This window comes from Neofelis nebulosa, chromosome 9 (genome assembly GCF_028018385.1).
Source record: "Neofelis nebulosa isolate mNeoNeb1 chromosome 9, mNeoNeb1.pri, whole genome shotgun sequence".
In the NCBI taxonomy this organism is placed as follows: domain Eukaryota; kingdom Metazoa; phylum Chordata; class Mammalia; order Carnivora; family Felidae; genus Neofelis; species Neofelis nebulosa.
Genome location: NC_080790.1, coordinates 25,753,381 through 25,772,780, shown reverse-complemented (window position 1 = coordinate 25,772,780; position 19,400 = coordinate 25,753,381). Strand labels below are relative to the sequence as shown.

The 19,400-nt window shown below is 49.5% G+C and overlaps 1 protein-coding gene and 1 long non-coding RNA gene across 3 annotated transcripts in view; one reads left to right on the top strand and one right to left on the bottom strand.

Annotated features, from left to right (window-relative positions):
* Nucleotides 1–19,400, top strand: part of LOC131484588 (xanthine dehydrogenase/oxidase) — a 58,501-nt gene that overhangs the window by 21,980 nt on the left and 17,121 nt on the right. For both annotated transcript variants that reach the window (XM_058682968.1, XM_058682967.1), the window contains exons 11-23: nucleotides 546–697; nucleotides 1,739–1,832; nucleotides 3,190–3,299; nucleotides 5,622–5,806; nucleotides 7,628–7,802; nucleotides 9,761–9,844; nucleotides 11,303–11,472; nucleotides 13,564–13,687; nucleotides 15,307–15,426; nucleotides 15,895–15,991; nucleotides 16,947–17,071; nucleotides 17,855–17,988; nucleotides 18,407–18,494. In XM_058682968.1, coding sequence (XP_058538951.1) covers nucleotides 546–697; nucleotides 1,739–1,832; nucleotides 3,190–3,299; nucleotides 5,622–5,806; nucleotides 7,628–7,802; nucleotides 9,761–9,844; nucleotides 11,303–11,472; nucleotides 13,564–13,687; nucleotides 15,307–15,426; nucleotides 15,895–15,991; nucleotides 16,947–17,071; nucleotides 17,855–17,988; nucleotides 18,407–18,494 — 1,658 coding nt within the window. The remainder of the gene's footprint in view (nucleotides 1–545; nucleotides 698–1,738; nucleotides 1,833–3,189; nucleotides 3,300–5,621; nucleotides 5,807–7,627; nucleotides 7,803–9,760; nucleotides 9,845–11,302; nucleotides 11,473–13,563; nucleotides 13,688–15,306; nucleotides 15,427–15,894; nucleotides 15,992–16,946; nucleotides 17,072–17,854; nucleotides 17,989–18,406; nucleotides 18,495–19,400) is intronic.
* Nucleotides 4,555–5,641, bottom strand: LOC131484589 (uncharacterized). Its single transcript, XR_009248323.1, has 2 exons — nucleotides 5,565–5,641; nucleotides 4,555–4,922 (listed from the first exon to the last, which is right to left on the bottom strand). It is a non-coding gene; the product is annotated as an uncharacterized LOC131484589 (long non-coding RNA).

Below are 19,400 nucleotides of genomic sequence, written 5' to 3'. Positions count from 1 at the left end.
GAGGGGTGGCCGGTGCCAGGAGAGCCTCTCCTTTGGCTCCGCTGCCACCTGCTTCTCCTGGAGCTGCCTTGCGTGGGGAGCAGGGACCCCCTTCATTGCCTTCCTCCACTGAGCATCTGTGGCAGACTGCCAGTGGGCAAGGGGGGCTGTGAGATTCTCCACAGTCATTCTCAATCCTGGCTCCACATTAGAATCGCTCACAGGGGGAGGGGGTCAGTGCTGGGAGATCTTGGGCACTTTCAAAAAAAAACAGGACTTCTCCCTCAGAGATCTGATTTTATTGCGATGAGAACCACTGGTTTAGAGAAGAGAGCATTCTGGTTGTAGGATCAAGAGGGCTGTAGTTGAGTCCTGGCTGGTGTATTAGCTGGGTGGCATGGGGCAAGTCACTTCACCTCTCTGGGCGTTAATTTCCTCATCCTTATAAGGATGTGAGAGCTGGTTCATCGTCACTCAGGTACCAGTAAAGCATCGTAGGGGCTGTGTGTCCTAATGTTTTCTGAACTGTGAAGGGAATCGCTGTTTTTCTGCGCATGTGTTCCCAGGTATCTCCTTCGGAGCCTCGTGTCCCTTGAGCTTTGTGGAAAAGACACTGCTCGATGCAGTCGCCAACCTTCCTGCCCACCAAACAGAGGTGTTCAAAGGTGTTTTGGAGCAGCTGCGCTGGTTTGCTGGGAAGCAGGTCAAGTCTGTGGCGGTGAGTCCCTGTTCAGGAGCCCTCAAGGCTGAGGTCATGGGGCCTTTTGTCACAAGGCAGATGCGCTAGTCTGTCCTCTGCTGAAGATCTGGTGCGCCCCAAACTCTAGTGCTTAGAACTTGTGGGGTGTTTGTTAAAAATGCAGTTTCCTGGGCACTGCTCTCAGAGATTCCGACTCAGTGGGACTGGGATGGAGCCCCAAAGGTGCTTCTGGGGAAGGGGGCCTGCGGGTCACTCTTGGAAGCACATGCTGTGTGCCTCAGTCTTTACCCCTGAGGTTGGCAAGATGGAGCCTCCTGCCCACCTTGTTCCTGAACTTGGCCGAAGCTATCAGCAAGTGGGTGAGAGATTGAGCCAAATGTAGTCTTGGACTACCTTTCATCGTTGGGGGGAGAGCCAGAGGTAGACACCCCCAGAGAGGAGGGAGGGGTCCAGCTGTTGACTGTTCACAACTAAACTCCAGACTAGCCCCCAGGTTCCCCATTTGCTAGCGGCATTCACACACCCAGGACCATTGGCGGCTCACAACAGCTGACGGTGTAGGGTTGGGGGGGGGGGGAAGGAAAGCCGCCCCGTCCATTCTATTTTGTTGTTTTCAATTAGAACAAAACCCAAAGGAAACAGCCCCCACCCCGTTCCCTCACCCTACCCCAAGCACCTGACACCTCTGATTGTGGCTGAGTAGACAGAAGCTCAGAAAGCTCCACTAAATTCTCCAGCTGGGTGGGGATCTACTTCCAGGAAGTATTTGCTTGCATCATGTGATAAACCACCTCAACCCTTTCAGAAAAAGTTTGGATGAAATTGAGCAGATTTCAAGGAGCTGACCCACATTACTGACGAGTAAATTTTAGAGCTGAGATCCAATCCCAAGTGTTCGGATCTCAGGTTTTGCACGTGGTTCTGGATGCTTGAGTTCCGCTGGTCTTGTGCCTTCAGTGAGCAGGTGTCCCCCACCTGCCCTGTGTTCTGCAGCCTGCTGTGAGAGCAAGGTTTTCCTGGGTGGGCTGGGCTCTCACGCACACTCTCTGCTTGTTCTAGTCCATCGGAGGGAACATCATCACCGCCAGCCCCATCTCTGACCTCAACCCTGTGTTCATGGCCAGTGGGGCCAAGCTGACCATCGTGTCCACAGGTAAGAGTTACGTCATGCAGAAGTCAGGAAAGAGGGCCCCACAAGGGAGAAGGCTCACAAGATAGGTGACTTTTTGGAGAGACAGGGCCCACAATTCAATGACCCAGCCGTCCTAAGGTTTGGATCCCTGGGAACTGCAAGGGAGATATACCCAGATTGGGGGCCAGGAGAGCCAGACCATTTCCTTATTAAGAATTCCCAACAGGATCTGTCACCTAGAAGCCTTACCTAGTAGTGTGCTAGAGCCAGAATACACTGGCTCGCCACAGCCCACAGCTGGATTTTCAGGGAGTCTGTGAGTGTTTGATAGACATGGCCATTATTAAAAATTGAATTGTAGAAACTTACAATAAAATAAATTACATTAAAAATAAAGGTAATAAGTGCTCAAAATTCATCACGTCCTAATATTTGAGTTTATTTTACTATTGCCCATGCCCTTAGAGTTATTCCCACCTGTTACATCTGTAGAGTGGAAATGCTAAGTAATGATATGCTGCTATGCACCGTCCTTGTTGGAGGGTCCGCGAGACCATCCCCAGTTTTGATGACTCCTAGGAAGTCAGGGAGGACTCCCAGGACTCAGCCTATCGTCATACTCATGGCTATGACTTATTAAGTGGGAGGACACAAAGTAAACTTGGCAAAGTGAAGAGGGACCTGGGGCACAGTCTGGAGGAATCCAGGCACAAGCTTCCAGAGACTTCTCCCGGTGGCATCACACAGGACACACATCATTCCCTCAGTCACAAGCTGCATTGTGATAACGCATGTGAAGTGTTGTCTGCCGGGGAAGCTCGTCAGAGACTGAACAGCTGGGGCTTTTTGGGGGGTTGTTTGCGTAGCCCTTCTTGGCAGGTACCAAAAGCCCAGGCACCCAGACAGAAAGCAGATGTTCAGCATAAACCACGCTGTTTGTATGAACAGTTTAGACACAGTCAGTCATCCTATCGGGGAATCTGTTGAAATGCAAGTTCCCAGAAGACAGCCATGGCCAACCATTGTAGGCAGTCCTTTCAGAGGACAGCAGGCGTGTCGTGTCAACTCTTTGCCACCCTCTTTCCAACTTCATGTTCACTGATGTCACTCCGGGAGCCTGAAATTGGCTATGGTGGTAGTATTGATACCGTAGAAATTAGCAAGTACTGCAAATCTGGACTCCCTCTGCCCACACATAGTCCATTGTTAAACATTCACCAGCACATCCCTGCGTAAGGATTTTAGATGGAGGACCTTGGCCCTAATTGTGCCAGCACTGCCCTCTGACTGTGGGTACCAGAGACCAGGATGGGGAATTTACCGGTGCCTCGTTCTCTGCTTTCTCACACTGGCCGCTCTGCATCCGGCCTGTGTACAGGCACCAGGAGGACGGTTCGGATGGATCACACCTTCTTCCCCGCGTACAGAAAGACCCTGCTAGCTCCGGAGGAGATACTGCTTTCCATCGAGATCCCCTACAGCAGGGAGGTGAGCTGCTCAGGAGCGTCCCATGCCACTCTTACCGCAGCGAGGCTCCAGACAAGAGACCAGAGTCTGCCTCGGGGACCAAGCTCAGCATCTCTCAACTTTAACAAAGTCTCTGAACACTGCCTTTCACCAGCCATAGTGTTCTCTGGGCAATGAAGAGCTTCAGGGCAGGGAAGAGGGCATTCCATGGACTCATGGCACGTGATCCTGGGCAAATCGTTTCAGATTTCTGAGCCTCAGCTTGTTCGTCTGTAAACGGACACAGTGTTACCTACCCGGGAGGTTATTGTGAGGATTGAAATCAGGTATGCCTAAGGTTCCAGGCCGATGTCCAGAAACCAGTGGGGATCTCCATCTGGTAGCTAGCAACATGATTTCAAGAGCACATCCAGCCACTGAGCACTTCTGCCCCAGGTCAGAGGAGACTGGGGCTTGCACGCTGAGTGGAGGGGCTGCCCGTGGGTCAGGCCCACACATGTTGATGAGGTGTTTATTTGCTGACCTTGCTCTGAGTTGGCGTGGTTGCATTTCTGCTCATGGGAGGTTTTTCTGTCCTGTTGAGGCAAGTCTGGGCACTTCTGGCTGCCTGGCTGTTGTTCTTGGGGGCCCATGGTGTCGTCACCAGGTGCCTTTCTCTCCTCCCTCACCAGCTACACATTCCATAATGGGCCGTGTAGAAAAGTGATCTGTGTGAGGCTGAGAAAGCAGCTGTGATGGAGAGTATTAGGAGTTTTACCCAGGTAGCGCTTGAGCGCGCGTTACGAGGCATGTTCGCCCGTGCTAATTTTGGCCCCCTTAATGAGAATGCTAATTAAATTAGAGCCAAGATGTCCCTGAGGTGGTTTCTTACTGATTTTCTAGCTTGTCCTTATAGACCATTTTGAGCAGTGATTCCCAGACTTTTTGTATTTCACAGATCAGGAAATTTTCCTCTTTTTAATTATGAGTTGGAGAAGGGAGGAGGGAACAGGCATACAAGAGTTCAGTTTTTATTTTTCCAGATAGGGACATTAGCCAAAAACATTTCATAGGGGCGCCTGGGTGGCTCAGTCAGCTAAGCTTCTGACTTCAGCTCAGGTCACGATCTCACGGTTCGTGAGTGCAAGCCCCACATCGGGGTCTCTGCTGTCAGCACAGAGCCCGCTTCAGATCCTCTGTCCCTCTCTCTCTGTCTCTGTCCCTCCTCTGCTCATTCTGTCTCTCTCTCAAAAATAAATAAATACACTGAAGAAAATCTTTAAAAACAAAAACCATGTCATGACAGAAAGGAGATTTTAATACCCAGAAGTAGGGAGGATTTCTCAAGAAAGGACAGCTGCCAATCTGACACTGACATGGCGTGGCACCCCAGTGGACACGTCACCGTGGACTGGCACAGTCCTGTTCCAGAACCAAGCGCAGACTCCAGGCTCACGGTCCCGGGGCCATGCTTGACATCGGGAATCCGGACTAGCGTCATGGTCAGGAGGAAGCCCGATGACTTCTTCGAACAGAAGCTTGTGGCCAGTGTGGGCGTCCACAGTGAGCCTCGTTGGGCTTTCTCAACAACGCTTCCCTTAAGCCTCTGCCTTTGACGTTAATCAGAATTTGTGGTGCCAGGTGGGTTCAGACCTCAAGCAGAACCTGGCCAGAAAGGGCTTGATATGAGAGCGTTCTTACCTGGAAAGCGACTCACGCGGCCCTCCTATCCTGACAGACAGGGCCTGCCTGGAGCCCAGCGGGAAATGTGTGCTCAAAGCACAAAGGCAGCTAGTGTTTCATAGTGTGGTTCATTCTTTCAGGAAGCAAGGTTTCTAACCGTGAACAATAGAGCAGTGGGAGAGACAAGCTAGAGAGAGCACGTGCACAGGCGTGGGTGAGGGTGCGTTTCACACTCCCGGTGGCATCTCGTTGTATCTGCTCGAGAGGCAGTTAAGCCAACAGAGGTTTGGGCACAGCCGAGAGGCTGGGTGGGCTCTGAAGCTGGGCGCCAGGATGGGAGGACTGTGGGCTGGGGGACCCCGAGCAGCCTTTGTGAACATGTCTTTCCTCCTCCCAGCTGTTGGTTGAGAGAACCCTGCTCTCCTTTTCCTTGACTTTGGGTGTTCCTGACCGACAGGGGAAATCTCTCCCCTTTCCCGGCTTCTGGGAGTGTTGTCCGGGCCTCGTGCTGAGCACGGGACAGTCGGCGCTGCCCACATCTTTGAGTCCCACCGGCAGCCCCTTGCGGGGTTGCCATGGCCCTGTCCCTTCACCTGCCCTTTCACCCCCGTGCTTCAGCCTCACCATCTGCAGTTGTAGCAAATGCAGGGGAGAAGCAGGAACCTTTCTCTTGTTTTGCAGGGTGAGTATTTCTCAGCCTTTAAGCAGGCCTCTCGGAGAGAAGATGACATCGCCAAGGTGACCAGCGGCATGAGGGTCCTGTTCAACCCGGGAACCGCGCAGGTGAAGGAGCTGGCCCTTTGCTACGGCGGAATGCACGACAGAACCGTCTCAGCCCTCAAGACCACGCGGAAGCAGATAGCAAAGTGAGAGCTGCCGGCAGAGTGAAGCGGCCAGTGCCGCTCCGACTCCCGCAGTCTGCTAGCTGCCGGGACTGCCGGCGGCGTTACTCTTGCTGCCGCTACAGCCATGACTTCCGCCCTTACCGGGGTTACCGCTGCTGCCACCCTGACTGCCGCTACCCGTAGCTCGATTCCTGGTAGCATGGCTGTTGCTGCGCTGGTTCCACCCTGCCTGCTACGGCTCCCCTGCTCTTGGTACCGCTGGGCCCGCCGTTGCTGCGGCCACGAGCGGCCACCGTTGCCATTGCTCTCACGGCTGGGCCTCTACTGCAATTACTGCGGCTGACACTACTCACACTGGTACTGCTGCTTCTGTTGCTACTCTTCCCGCTGCTGTCACTGCTGCTGTTTCTGCCACCGTCACTCCTCGGACTAGTGTTGCCGCTGTGGCTTCCACTGCTGTTCCCAGCGATGCCACCACTGCAGTCTCTCTACCGCTGATGCTCGTATTGCGGCTCTACTCTTCCTGCGGCTCCTCCCGAGAGTACTGCCGACAGCGTTCCTGCTGCCACTGTGTTAATGCTGTTGCTGCCACCGTTGTGTGTGTCCCCACCGTGACTCTCGCCACGACTCACGGTCGTGCCTCTGCTGCTCCTCCCGCTACTAGTCACAGTGTCGCCAGTGCTGCTGCTACGGCTCTCACCACTGTTCCTCTTTCCACGACTTCTACGCCTTCTGCTTTTGCTTCTACCACGGCTGTTACTTCTGCTGCTCCTGTTCCGGCCACTGCTAGTATCCCTCCTACGGTATTGCTGCTGCCCCTCCCGCTGCACTCTGACTGGGGCTACTCCTACTACTATGGCTAGTGTGTGGCAGCAGTTATCCCGAGCCCTTCCCCAGCGCTGGCCTGTGTATCACTGCCAATAACCAGATGGATAAATAAGGCTTGCGTTTGGCGTTTGGCTCTTTGGTTCCGATGCCTGGCTCCAACACTTTCCAGACGGCTCAGAGAAGTCAAGTTACCGAATCTTCCCGTGCCTCAGTTTCCTCATCGGTAAAGGAGTATACAGATTTTCCATGCTACATTTTTACATGGAAATGAAAAGTGATCTTTCGTAAAAAGCACGGAGTACATTGCTTAGGGCGTTATAAGGACTGAATAGATTTAGTATAATTTTGTGGTCGTTGTAAAATTGTGTCTATTTTTATTTGTATTATTTCTGTATGTATATATTTATTTATATTTATTTTTATATTTTAGCGAGAGACAGAGAGAGAGAGAGAGAGAGAGAGCAAGAGCAGGGGAGAGGGACAGAGGGAGAGACAGAGAGAGACAGAGAGAGAGAGAATCTTAAGAAGTGGGGCTGACCTGAGCGGAAATGAAGAGTTGGGTGCTCAAACGACTGAGCCATCAAGGCACCCAAATTGTGTCTAGTTTTAAATTTTAGGAAACTGAGGGGTGCCCGGGTGCCTCACTCGGTTAAGTGTCTGACTTTGTCTTGATCTCAGGGATCTCAGGGCTCATGAGTTTGAGCCCCGCGTCGGGTCTGTGCCGACAGTGCAGAGCCTGGAGCCTGCTTCAGGTTCCCAGTGTCCCTCCCTCTCTGCCCCTCCCATGCTTGACTTGCATCTCTCTCTCTCAAAAATAGAGAAACATTGAAAAAAGTGTTTTTAAAAAAGATGAGGAAACTAAGGCTCAAGCAAGTAACTTACCTAAAGTTACACAAGTATCCAAGCCAAATTTTGAACCAAGTTTCATATGACTACGGCCCTGTGCCTACCACCCCACACAAGTGATTCTGATGGCTGAGTAGGAGCGCTCTCCCACCTTCTGCTCTCTGGCAGTTTCTGGAACGAGGAGCTGCTGCAGAACGTGTGTGCGGGCCTGGCGGAGGAGTTGTCCCTGGCCCCCGACGCCCCTGGCGGCATGGTGGAGTTTCGGCGTACCCTCACCCTCAGCTTCTTCTTCAAGTTCTACCTGACAGTGCTTCAGAAACTGGGCATACAGAACTCGAAAGATGTGAGTGTGGGGTGTGGGCAAGATACAGACTCTCTGCAGGACTTTTGTTTGGGAATTTCGGAAGCCAGTCTGAGGGAGGGGTACGGTGGACCAGGTGGTAAGTTGGCTTCTCCCTTCTGACATCTAAGGACAGAGGAGCCTTTGCTCCAAGGACACACGGCCCAGGGAGCCACATGGAGATGGGAACCAACGGGATGGCCGAGAGGCAGAACACTGAACTGGGCGTCAACGACTAGGGTTCTGGTCCCTCCCTTGAAACTTGAATAGGTCACAACTCTCTTTAAGTCTCAGTTGGGAAATCTGCTGATCTGGGTGGTAGACCAGATGATCCTTTTGACAGGCTAGCTGTTTCAACTGTGGTTCTGTAGTTAGAATGGAACGTGGAGTGAGATGAGAAGGTAGAGGGTGGAATGAGAATGTAACGGGTGCTGCTACAGTCAGGAGACAGTGGTCACGGGGAGGGTGTGCGTTCTGGAAAGGGTGTGGCTGAGCGGAAGCCCAGCTCCCCATATTGGTTCAGTAAGCATTTACTTTGCACCGTCTATGCATAACATTGCACTTGGCCCCGGGGGCAGCCTCGTGTGGGAGAGAACGTGATCACTGAAGGCCAGCCTAGAGTGACAACTGAGCAGATGGCGTGGGGAGTGCAAAGGAGACAAGCTTCCACAGATGTGGGGACCGCAGACAGAAATCCCTCTTTAAAAAGCATCCCTAATAGCTTTCTTCTTTTTCTTTTTAAAAAGCATTTATTTATTTATTTTGAGAGATAGAGACAGAGAGTCCATGCGTGCACGTGAGCGGGCAGGGGCAGAGAGAGAATCCCAAGTGGGCTCTGCACTGACAGCACAGAACCCAACGTGGGGCTCGACCTCAGAACTGTGAGATCATGACCTGAGCTGAAAGCAAGGGTCAGATGCTTAATTGACTGAGCCACCCAGGCACCTTGAGTTTTTTCTGATTATAAGAGTAATACATTTCCTGTGGCAAACTTAAAAACATAGAAATATATTAAAAATTAAAATAGAAAATTAAAAAACATTTCAACTTTTTTTTTTTAAATTTTTTTTTCAATGTTTTTTATTTATTTTTGGGACAGAGAGAGACAGAGCATGAACGGGGGAGGGGCAGAGAGAGAGGGAGACACAGAATCGGAAACAGGCTCCAGGCTCCGAGCCATCAGCCCAGAGCCTGACGCAGGGCTCAAACTCACGGACCGCGAGATCGTGACCTGGCTGAAGTCGGACGCTTAACCGACTGCGCCACCCAGGTGCCCCAACATTTCAACTTTTTAAATAAAAAATTAAATACTTTTTTTATTACTTTTCTTTTTAATTAAATATGCTTTTCTCTCAGATTCTAGAGGAAACCACTGCTACTAGTCTTGCTTTTTCCTCTGATCTTTTCCCTACATTCATTTGTCCATCTTCTGTCATTCTCTCTTTTCTCTTTCTCTTTCTATCTCTCCTTCCATCCCTCTCTCTATATACCTGTTGTCTTCCTATCTTTTGATCTGGACACATCATTTTCTAAACAGATGTAGGGTCATGCTGCATATAGAGTTTTCCATTTCCCCTGATTCTGTTGAGATTATATTGTGCGCATTTTCCATATCATTAAATATTTCCCATAGAAATGAGGAGGAAGAAGGTTTCCAGCAAGGCAAGGAGAGAGAGAGAGCAGCGTGAATAAATGCAGGAGGGAGGGAAACCATTGGGTGTGTTGGAGGAAGCACAAACCATTCACCATGCAGGCTGCAGGGGTGGGAAGGGGCCCGAGGCTGTTATAAAATGCTGGGCTCTCAGAGCCCACGTTCTGATGTTGAGATAGATCCAGCCGGCACGAGGCGTGTACGATGAGGAGGTGAGGGGAACAGTTGTTAGTGTTACCACTTGGGGACAAGAAGGGGGGGATCAATGATAGAACTAGTCATGATCACTACTGTTAACTTACCTCCACAGAAGTGTGGCAAGCTGGACCCCACCCATGCCAGTGCCACCTTACTCTTTCAGAAAGACCCTCCAGCCAACGTCCAGCTCTTCCAAGTGAGTATACCTGATGTATGGCTGATATCACAGGCCCTTGCAGGGCACATCAGATGATGCTGACCTTTGGTGAATGACTGACTTGAGTCGTATGTAGGTGCTTAAAGCTCCTACTGCTTTGCATAAATATCCGGTGAAGAAAATGGGAATCGTATTAATGTCAATGAAGCTCTTTTCCTCCTTCCGTACCTAAATTTTGTCTCTCTTGAGATTACTCTCATCTTCACCTGCTCCTTAAAGAATAAAAAAAAAAAACAACTGTTGTCCCGATTTTGTCTTTTCTGGTGCCTTTGTGGGCTGGTGTGCAAAGCCAGGAGTTCTCCTGGCCATAACAATAAAACAACAACTTTCTGTCAATGGCAAGTTTTTGAGAAGCACTAAGTAAAGGGTCAACTTTCTCTGTAGACACTTTGGGTTTTGTGGGCCCTATAGTTTCAGTTGATGCTCCTCAACTTTGTCATTATAGCATAAAAGCAACCAGAGGTAATACATAAATGAATGTGTGTGGTATGTACCAATAAAACTTTATTTATAGAAGCAGGCAGTGGGCCAGATTTGGCCCAGAGGCCACAATTTGTGGAACCATGCAGTAGAGGCTAGTGGTCCAGAGTGTGAACTCTGGGCTCCACTGCCACGACTTGAATTCAAACTCTGCCAGTTTGTAACTGTGTAACCTTCGACAAGTCACTTCCTCTCTGTGGCTTTTGGGCAAGTTAATTATGCCCACCTGCAAGTGTCCCTATGATGGCACCTGTTTCCTAGGATGGTTCTGAGGATTAAATGTGTTAGTAAAAGTAAATAGCTTAGATTAGCTCCTGGGATATATTAAATACTCAGTGACATGTTAGCCATTATTATTATGTCTTTGAAAAACCACATACAACAGAATTTTGTTACAAATCCATTTTGGAACACTTTGGCAAGTACAGAAAGATATAAAGAAGAAACAAAAATGACCCAAGATCCCACCTCCAAGAGAAAATCATGATATTTTTGTTGACTTCTTTCCTTTTTTTCCTTTGCATATATGGACATTGACATGCTATGTTTATAACATACATATTTTTCCTACAGAATTCAAATCATCATACGCACACACAATGGTTTATGTCCTGTGTTTACATGTAATGTGAACATTCTTGCCTTCTAATTTAAAGTCTTCAAAAGTATGTCTTAATAGTTGCATACTGTTTGATTGGATGCACGTAGCACCAGCTTTTTACTCCACCCCCCATGAGTGCGCATTGAGGTTCTTCTTTAGTTATTTATTTTTCCCCCCGTATGGGGACACTGTGACCACCTCTGCTCTGCCGGTCTGTTCCTTTGCCCTGTGTCCCTCCTGCCTCCTCCGTCTTCACTCAGGTTTGCTTTGGCCTGAAGCTCCCTGCAGTTTCCCCAGGCCTGTAGGGAAACAGTGTCTTATGCAGCTCAGCTTGACTGATGACCATGTTGTTCCAGGAGGTGCCCAAGGGTCAGTGCAAGGAGGACATGGTGGGTCGGCCCCTGCCCCACCTGGCCGCGGCCATGCAAGCGTCTGGGGAGGCTGTGTACTGTGACGACATCCCTCGCTACGAGAATGAGCTGTCCCTCCGGTTGGTCACCAGCACCCGGGCCCACGCCAAGATCAAGTGAGTGGAGTAAATATCCTGAGGGAGGAGGGTGCTGGGAGGCTCCTCCAGGGCCTTCCAGTCTAGAGAGGGACTGGGAACTCACCTGAAAACCAGCCTGGAGAGGAGCGGGAGAGGTTAGGGACTCAGTGGTGCCTGGCAGGGTGAGGGGATGCTGTTGGAGGCATAGGCAGGGGCCAGAACAGGAGAGCCTCGGAATGCTGAACCGGGACATTGCACTTGAGCCAAAAAGCAGTGAGGAGCTTTTAACAGGAGCAGGTCAGCTCTGCACTTTGATATTGGGCTAAACTTCAATGCAGTATTTCAGGAGAACTTGAGTCAGCACTAAGGGGAAGAGCGTGGCCTTAGAGTCAGACCGACCCGGGATTGAGTCTCTGTTCCAGTGTTTACCAGCTATGACCTTGGCCTGGGATGCCTAAGCTCACAGTTTCTCTATTCATAGCCGGGTGTTTTCATGATGATCAGTGACAGAGTCTGCAAGGACCTAGCAGAGAAGAGCCACCTGTGCCCGTCTGTTGAATTTGGAGAGCCCAAATGACAAGCATCGCCACCTCTATAATAATACTAATACCCAACACTCATGTGGCACTTAATATTTGCTGCGGCCTTTAAAGCATTTTACATACATTGGCAGCTTTACTTCTCACAACAAGCCTACAGGCGGGTCCTGTTATGATCCCCATGTTCCAGATGAGGAAGCTGAGGCACAAGGGTGGTAAGTTACCTGCCCGAGGTCACAGAGTTGGTAAGCAGCGAAGCGGGAGTTTGAAGCCAGGCAGCATTAGCAGCCGAGCTGTGCTGCCTCTTGATGTTCAGGCCAGAGACTGCATTGATCTCCTGGTGGGCATCAGACACATATCCTGTTGAACAGAGCAGCTAGGAGAAACCCTCCCTTGGGCGCTGCCACTGCTTGGATTAGGGATCCCGTCTCCCCATCATTGGTTTTTCCCTCTGCCGCTCCTAGCTGCCTGGAGACAGGCTGCAGGAATGGTAACCTGGACACCGAGAAAACTTAACAGGTAAGTAAAGTCTTCCAGCTCTCTGAAAAAAACTGTTTCAGACGATGTGGTTGCCATCTCTGGGGTAAATTCATTTGCTTTATCCTTGTCTTGAGCCCACACTGACCACACTGGCCATGATCCACATTGTCTACGTTCTTTGCTCCACCTGAGCGATGTGTGAATGGATGGAGGAGGGTGGGGGGCTCTGTAGTAACGGCAGTGACCTGGACTTTCCCGGCTGCGTGCACTTGGAAAGAAGCGAGGACCTGGCTTTGGCTCTTCATAACCTAACCTCAGTCCTAATCCCACCTACGTTGCTCTCTGCTGGGTGACTTTGGAAAAGCTGCTCAATTTTCCTGAGCTTGAGTTGCCCCAAATGTAGAAGGAGGATAATGATGATGACGTTCTGGGCTCTGGTGAGGTTTGCCTGTTGGAAGTTGCTTGGCCCTTCAGAGTGGTTTCCATACCTTTCTGTGAGGTGCCTCTGCTCTATCTCCCCTTGGGGGCCCGGGCCAGAGTGAGCAGAACATAGTAGAGACTGTTATTAGTGAAACAGTCTCCAGGTGTTCTCCCTCTCAGGCCTGATGATGGCCGGGCTGCCCTGCTCTTCTGGGGTAGCTTCATGAAGGTGGGGAGACAAATTTGGCTGTGTGACGATGTTCAGGGACATTCGATCAGTGGTGCAGCAAGGGCCCAAAAGTGCTGATTCTGTGTGGGTATTAGCTGTGATGTGGGTGTGAGCTGGAGCTCTCAAGAGTAAATGCTACTCACTGCGAAGTGGTTCCATAGTAGAAGGTCCATGGGGGTGGGCCTGTCCTGTTCATTTTCTGTTCTCCACAGCACTCAGCATGGTGGCCTTCACAGGGTACGTATTTCATGAGCATTTGCAGAATAGGATAGGGTAGGATAGCCTATGGACTGTAGGCTAGGATAGAATATAGAATCTGGAAAAGATAGCATAGACTAGAGGATGGAGAAGGAAGGAATTTGAGTGGAGGAAAAATCAACATGAGGACAGTGGTATCCAGTTGGTGGTGGGTCTTCTGCTTCAGTTTCCCACCTGGGCCCCTCACTGTGCTCATTCTTGCAGGTCCATAGATACTTCAGAAGCTCAGAAGGTGCCAGGGTTTGTCTGCTTTATCTCTGCTGATGATGTTCCCGGGAGTAATATAACTGGAATTGGTAATGATGAAATGGTGTTTGCAAAGGATAAGGTATGTGTTGGATTTTGTTTTTAGATATGAAGTTAGCGGAATGGGCACTTGAGTTTTAGTTTGCGCTCATTCCTCCAAATCCTTAATCTTAAAAAGAGTACACATTGGTACATACTGTGGCCTTCATCGTGCAGGGCGATCAGTACAGGGATGGAATCAGTCTGGTGGCACTTTTAACTTTCACTTATGTTTACTTGTTTATTTCATTGTTGGTGGCTAGTTGCACATGTTAGGATGACTCCAGGCCAAACTGGTATTAAAACAAGACTGGTGATTGTTTTTTAAACTGCCAGTTAGGTTCTTCAGGGGATAAATAGCTTCTTTGTGAAAAGAAAATAAAAATATGGTAAACAAACTACCAGAATAAAAATCACAATACTGTCACTATGTGTATTGAAAATTCACTTATATGAAAATTCATCTATTGCTGTCAAGCATATATGGAGTTTTGACACATACACACACACGCACACATACACGTTTTGAAACTTTCAGGGTGGAAGTCACTTGACAATTTTAATACAGTTCAAATGCAAATTGGAGATGAGTTGGCGTTGCCTCAGGGCTTATTCACTTTATTATTAATGTACAAGAGAAAGAGAGAATAAAAAACTACAACTATGAGACACAAGGACTCCATTTAACAAGAGAACAAATTGCTTTTGCAAATTTTGAGAACCTCTAAGACTACTGCTAACATGATGGTTAGTGAGAATTAGCTCGGATAAACCACCACAGCCCAATCAATTAAGTTAACAACTCAACTGGGTCCTCAAGAGACAACTATCAGAGACAGTATGGCTTTCTACTGTCAGAAACTCATATTGCAAAGTGATGAGTTGGACAATTTTTTTTTGGTTCATGTTTGGGGATTTTTGGAAGAAAAATGCCTCTGAAGGAATGGAATCATTAAGTGGTGAGAAAATGACAATCATTGTTCTGAAAATCTAACAAAAACTGGTTTATTTATCAAGTCTGAGAACCAGAATTTGGGAACTACTGCTTCTGGGCATTTGGATGAAGTGTAAGACATGATTGCTGCCTTTGAGAAACTTTTGGTGTAAATCTGGAAACAGAAATTCAAAGGGAGAGGGGTGCTAGAAAGAAAATGGAACTGGAAGCCAGGGCCTGAGATTTAGTCATGGTCTATTAATGAGCCAAGGCAAGACCATGATCTTGCCTTCTGGGTCTGCGTCTCTTCAGCTGAAGAACAAGGGTGTTGGAGTGCATCTGAGTCAACAAATAGACTTCATGCTTCCATACCATCCATTCTGCTCACGGCGACATGACTAATCAATCACCACTTTCTATCCTGGGCAACTTCTCAACAAGCTGCCAGCGGTAAATCATGAAATTGGTCCCTGAGATAAAGCGAGTTTGCCATCTTGATACTCGTGATCTCCAAGTCCTAGTCCAGTTCCACTACTTCTAAATCCTCAGTGAAGAAGCACATAATCCCAAACAGTAGGACAAAGACATGCCAAGATCCCAGAGGCATTCCTGGTTGTCCCTTAAGGAAACTGTGGGGGCAAGGACTTCCTTCACCTTTTGGGCAATCCAAAATCATTTGCTTCATGAGGAGTGCATTATATGCTTTAACAGTTTGGCTCGGTTCCCAGGTGACTTGCATTGGGCACATCATTGGTGCTGTGGTCACCGACACCCGAGAACATGCCCAGAGAGCCGCTCAAGCGGTGAGAATCACCTATGAAGATCTTCCAGCCATTATCACAATAGAGGTAACTGAGAAAGGACTGCATGGGGAGGGGTGAGCCCCCTGTCCCTGGAGGCACCTTTACTGGGATACTTTGGAGGGGGCTCCAGCAGCAGGTGGGATTCGATTAGACAGGGAGAGGTAAACCCTTCAGCCCCAGGATTGTGTGTTCTTTGGAAAACTTCCCCATCATGATCCCAGACTCAGTCTGCCAGAGGCCAGACTAGGTCCCTCGTTTCCAAAGCCATCTCCTGTTGGTTCCTTGAGCGACTCTACTTTTCCTCAAGATCCAAGCGTGTCCAACTATCTCTGAGGAAATGGAGGCACATGGCCCCAGGCTACATGCAAGCTTACTTGAAGTCTGTGTAGGACCCTTGTACAGATGCCTGTGTGAGAAGAGGGAGGGTGGTTGCAATAACCTCTCTTTCCTCTGGTGGGAATGACCTTCCTTCTCCTGAAAGTCTGGTCACTGAATCGTCTTTGTGGTCCTCAGGATGCTATAGCAAAAGACTCCTTTTATGAGCCTGAGCTGAAGATAGAGAAAGGAAACCTCACGAAGGGGTTTTCGGAAGCAGACAACATTGTTTCAGGTATGGCCATGCCATATAGTCCTGGGGTATGGGCTGGACCTGGTTTATGAATTAAATTCAAGAGCTGGACCTTGAGTCCTGGAGCAGGGGAGTGAATTTTTAACAGAAGAGTCCTCCTGATGTTTGTAGCAAAATAGTGGACAATTGGCAGGGAAAGACCCTCTCTCATTTTTTTTAAATTTAAATGTTTATTTATTTTTGAGAGAGAGAGAGAGACAGAGCATAGGCTGGGGAGGGGTAGAGAGAGAGGGAGACACAGATTCGAAAGCGGCCTCCAGGCTCTGAGCTGTCTGCACAGAGCCCTACGAGGAGCTCAAACTCACCAACCAGGATATCGTGACTTGAGCTGAAGTAACGCTTCATTGACTGAGCCACCCAGGTGCCCCTAGACCCTCTGCCATCTTAATGTCCACCTCCTGTCTCCAGGTTACATATGTGTATGTGGTTCTGGGTAGCTGGGAAGGCTGTCTGGGGAATTAGTGGCTACAGGTCCTGGCCCTCCCTGTGGGCAGCGGGGCACCCGTCTGCTGGTGACATCCCTTTGGGTATTGTTTCCTACATTGTCCATAGTGTATTCCTAAGCCACTGGTGAGTCATCTCTCCAACTGGCCCGATACCTTCCGTTCCAGAAGATGGTCTCATTTTTAGCTTTTCAGTCACATCTGTTAATCTGTTAATTCCTTCCTTACCATTCCCTAAATTTTACAAAATAATTTGAAAATCTGCAGTGAAAGATAGCTTCATGCCTGATGCATTTTGGTATCATTCTGGTTTCTTTGTTGGGGTGGGGGATTTGGCTCCCACAGGTGGCTAAGGCTTTGAGACCCTTTTCACCCCTGCTGGGAACCTAGAGGGTACCTGTGTGTGAGCAGCTGGTTGCTGCCCAGGGCCCTAGGGGAGTGCACTCTCCTTCAGCAAACTCCGGATCACCATGAGGGTCACATTGCCTCCCCAGGCGAGTTGTACATTGGTGGCCAAGAGCACTTCTACCTGGAGACTCACTGCACCATCGCTGTCCCCAAAGGCGAGGCAGGGGAGATGGAGCTCTTTGTGTCTACACAGAACACCATGAAGACCCAGGTACCGTCCTGTGGGTCAGCTCCAGGGCCTGGGCACGGCACTGGGGAACTTCTGGCTGACTAGGAGTTGGCGAGGTAGGACATGGGAAAAGGGAGATCTGGGCTGGTCCAGAAGGGGATCTGAGGGTAGTGGTCCTGGAGCCAGACCCTATCAACCAACAAGCTTGTGTCACTGAGTTGTGACATAACCTTTCTTGGTTTCCTCTTCCATAAAATGGGCCTGGTAGGGTGTTGTAATGACTAGATGTTTACTACTTGGATAGCACCTAATAAGAGTTGGCTTTCATTTTTCCAGTGAGATATGGCCTTGGTCAAATCATATCCGATCTCAGGCTCCTCACCTGTAAAACGTGGGTGATGGGTTTAGTGATAGCCACAGAGACCACTAAATTATCTGTGGCAGCTCAAATATGGCGGCTCCCCATTTCTCTATTGCTGGTAAGGCGACAGTACTGGCCAGCATTGTGGGCAGCTGGTCCTACCCCCGCAACTCACCAGTTCTTGGCTGGATGAAATGAACTTTGGCTCTGAAAGTCTGCTGTGGCCAGCCGCTGACCCCCCTTGCTAGAAACAAGTGTCTGAATTCAGTCTGCTCTGACTAATGAGTGTTAGACTCCAGCACCTCGAGTCAAGGGCTGCCTGGGGAGGTAAGGGGGATTCCGGAATCAAGGAATTTCAGAATTGACGGCACTAATTAGGCTTGCGGATGGCGGGCGGCTCTAGGTCAGGGTGAGGTAAGTCCAGATGATGTGTTCAGTGCAAGTAATTTTTCTTTTGTCCACAGAGCTTTGTTGCAAACATGTTGGGGGTTCCGGCAAACCGGATTTTGGTCCGGGTGAAGAGAATGGGAGGAGGCTTTGGAGGGAAAGAGACCCGGAGCACTGTGGTATCCACGGCAGTGGCTCTGGCTGCATACAAGTGAGTCCCCCTAGCCAGCTCAGAGAAGGAGAATAAGGCTGCCTCTGCCAAGAAGGCTTTCCGGATTTCTCCCTTTTAGAAGTAGATTTCTCTTGCTTTGAATTTTCACAGCCTTCTGCTTTTAGAACTCTTGGGCATTGGGGTGAGGGTAACACCACGTGTTTCTTTGTGTTCGATGCATGGATCCATGTTTAGCCTCCCCTGCCTGGCTGTGAGGGCCCTCAAGGCAAGGGCACACATCATATCCTTACATTCCCCATGTGTCCAGCAGCTTTATTTCTAGACAGTGAAGCAACCCAGCTCCAGTCTGCTTGTGTGCCAGGTGGAAAAAGAAGTCTCCCTTGCTTCCTTCCTGAGACCCAAGGACTAGGCTGTTGCAGAAGCTCCCAGGGTGCTAACCCTCTGATGCCTCCCTTAGGACGGGCCGCCCCGTGCGCTGCATGCTGGATCGTGACGAGGACATGCTGATAACTGGTGGCAGACATCCCTTCTTGGCCAGATACAAGGTTCTAGTTGTCAGGAGCTATGTCGGGGCGGAAGGGGAATGCCATCTCACTGGGAAACCTGGAGATGAAGATCCAGGGATCCTGGGATGTTCTCTTATGTTTTTCACGAATACCTGTAGAAGTTCAAAGAAGAAATAGCAATGAGAAAAATTTAAATCTGCCAACAGCAACATAGAAGGGCGATGCTGGCCGGCCACTTCCCGAGTGAGGTCGCAGCATGGTGTTTACACCTTTTGTGAATTTTCTCTGCCCCATACCTAGTCTTTCTCCTCTCAGGCTCGGAAGCATGAGTTTTCAGTAGCCCTGGGGTAAATCCCTCCTGCAGAATGACCTAATGTGTTCATAGCCAGATGCAAAGATCAGAATGACTACTTTATAATTTACAGTGAGAAATAAAGCTTCCAGGTTGTTAGGGTGGGCACCTGCTCCACCAGACCAGGGGTGGCGGTCCCTTTGCTGAGTCTGTGTGGATGACCAGCATCCTGTCCCTCTAAACACTAGTACAACCTGACAGATCCCAGTCTGGGAGCCCTTTCTCTCCATTAGGTGGCTTTGAACATTCCCCCTGTGACCTCTTCTCGTTTTGTTTCCTGATTGAACTCCCCCGAAGGGATTATATTTCCCTTCTTCCCAAATTCTTGCAGGCCTGAAGAAAGTCCCAGGTCCTTACTTATGAAACGGCCTATAAAATTTGTTCTGATGGCTACCTAAGGTCAGGGATGTGAAAGCATATTCCTGCTTGTTGTGCACATTCCTGCTTGCTGTGGCTTGCTGGCCAAAATGTGTGAGGCATATCTCCAGTATCTCTCTGTTTCTCTTCCCGGCTCTCCCTTCTCTGCCTCCTCACTCCCTCTCGTAAATTCAGAGCCAGTGTAGGTAGAAGGAAGGGGGAGCGTGGGGAGAGGG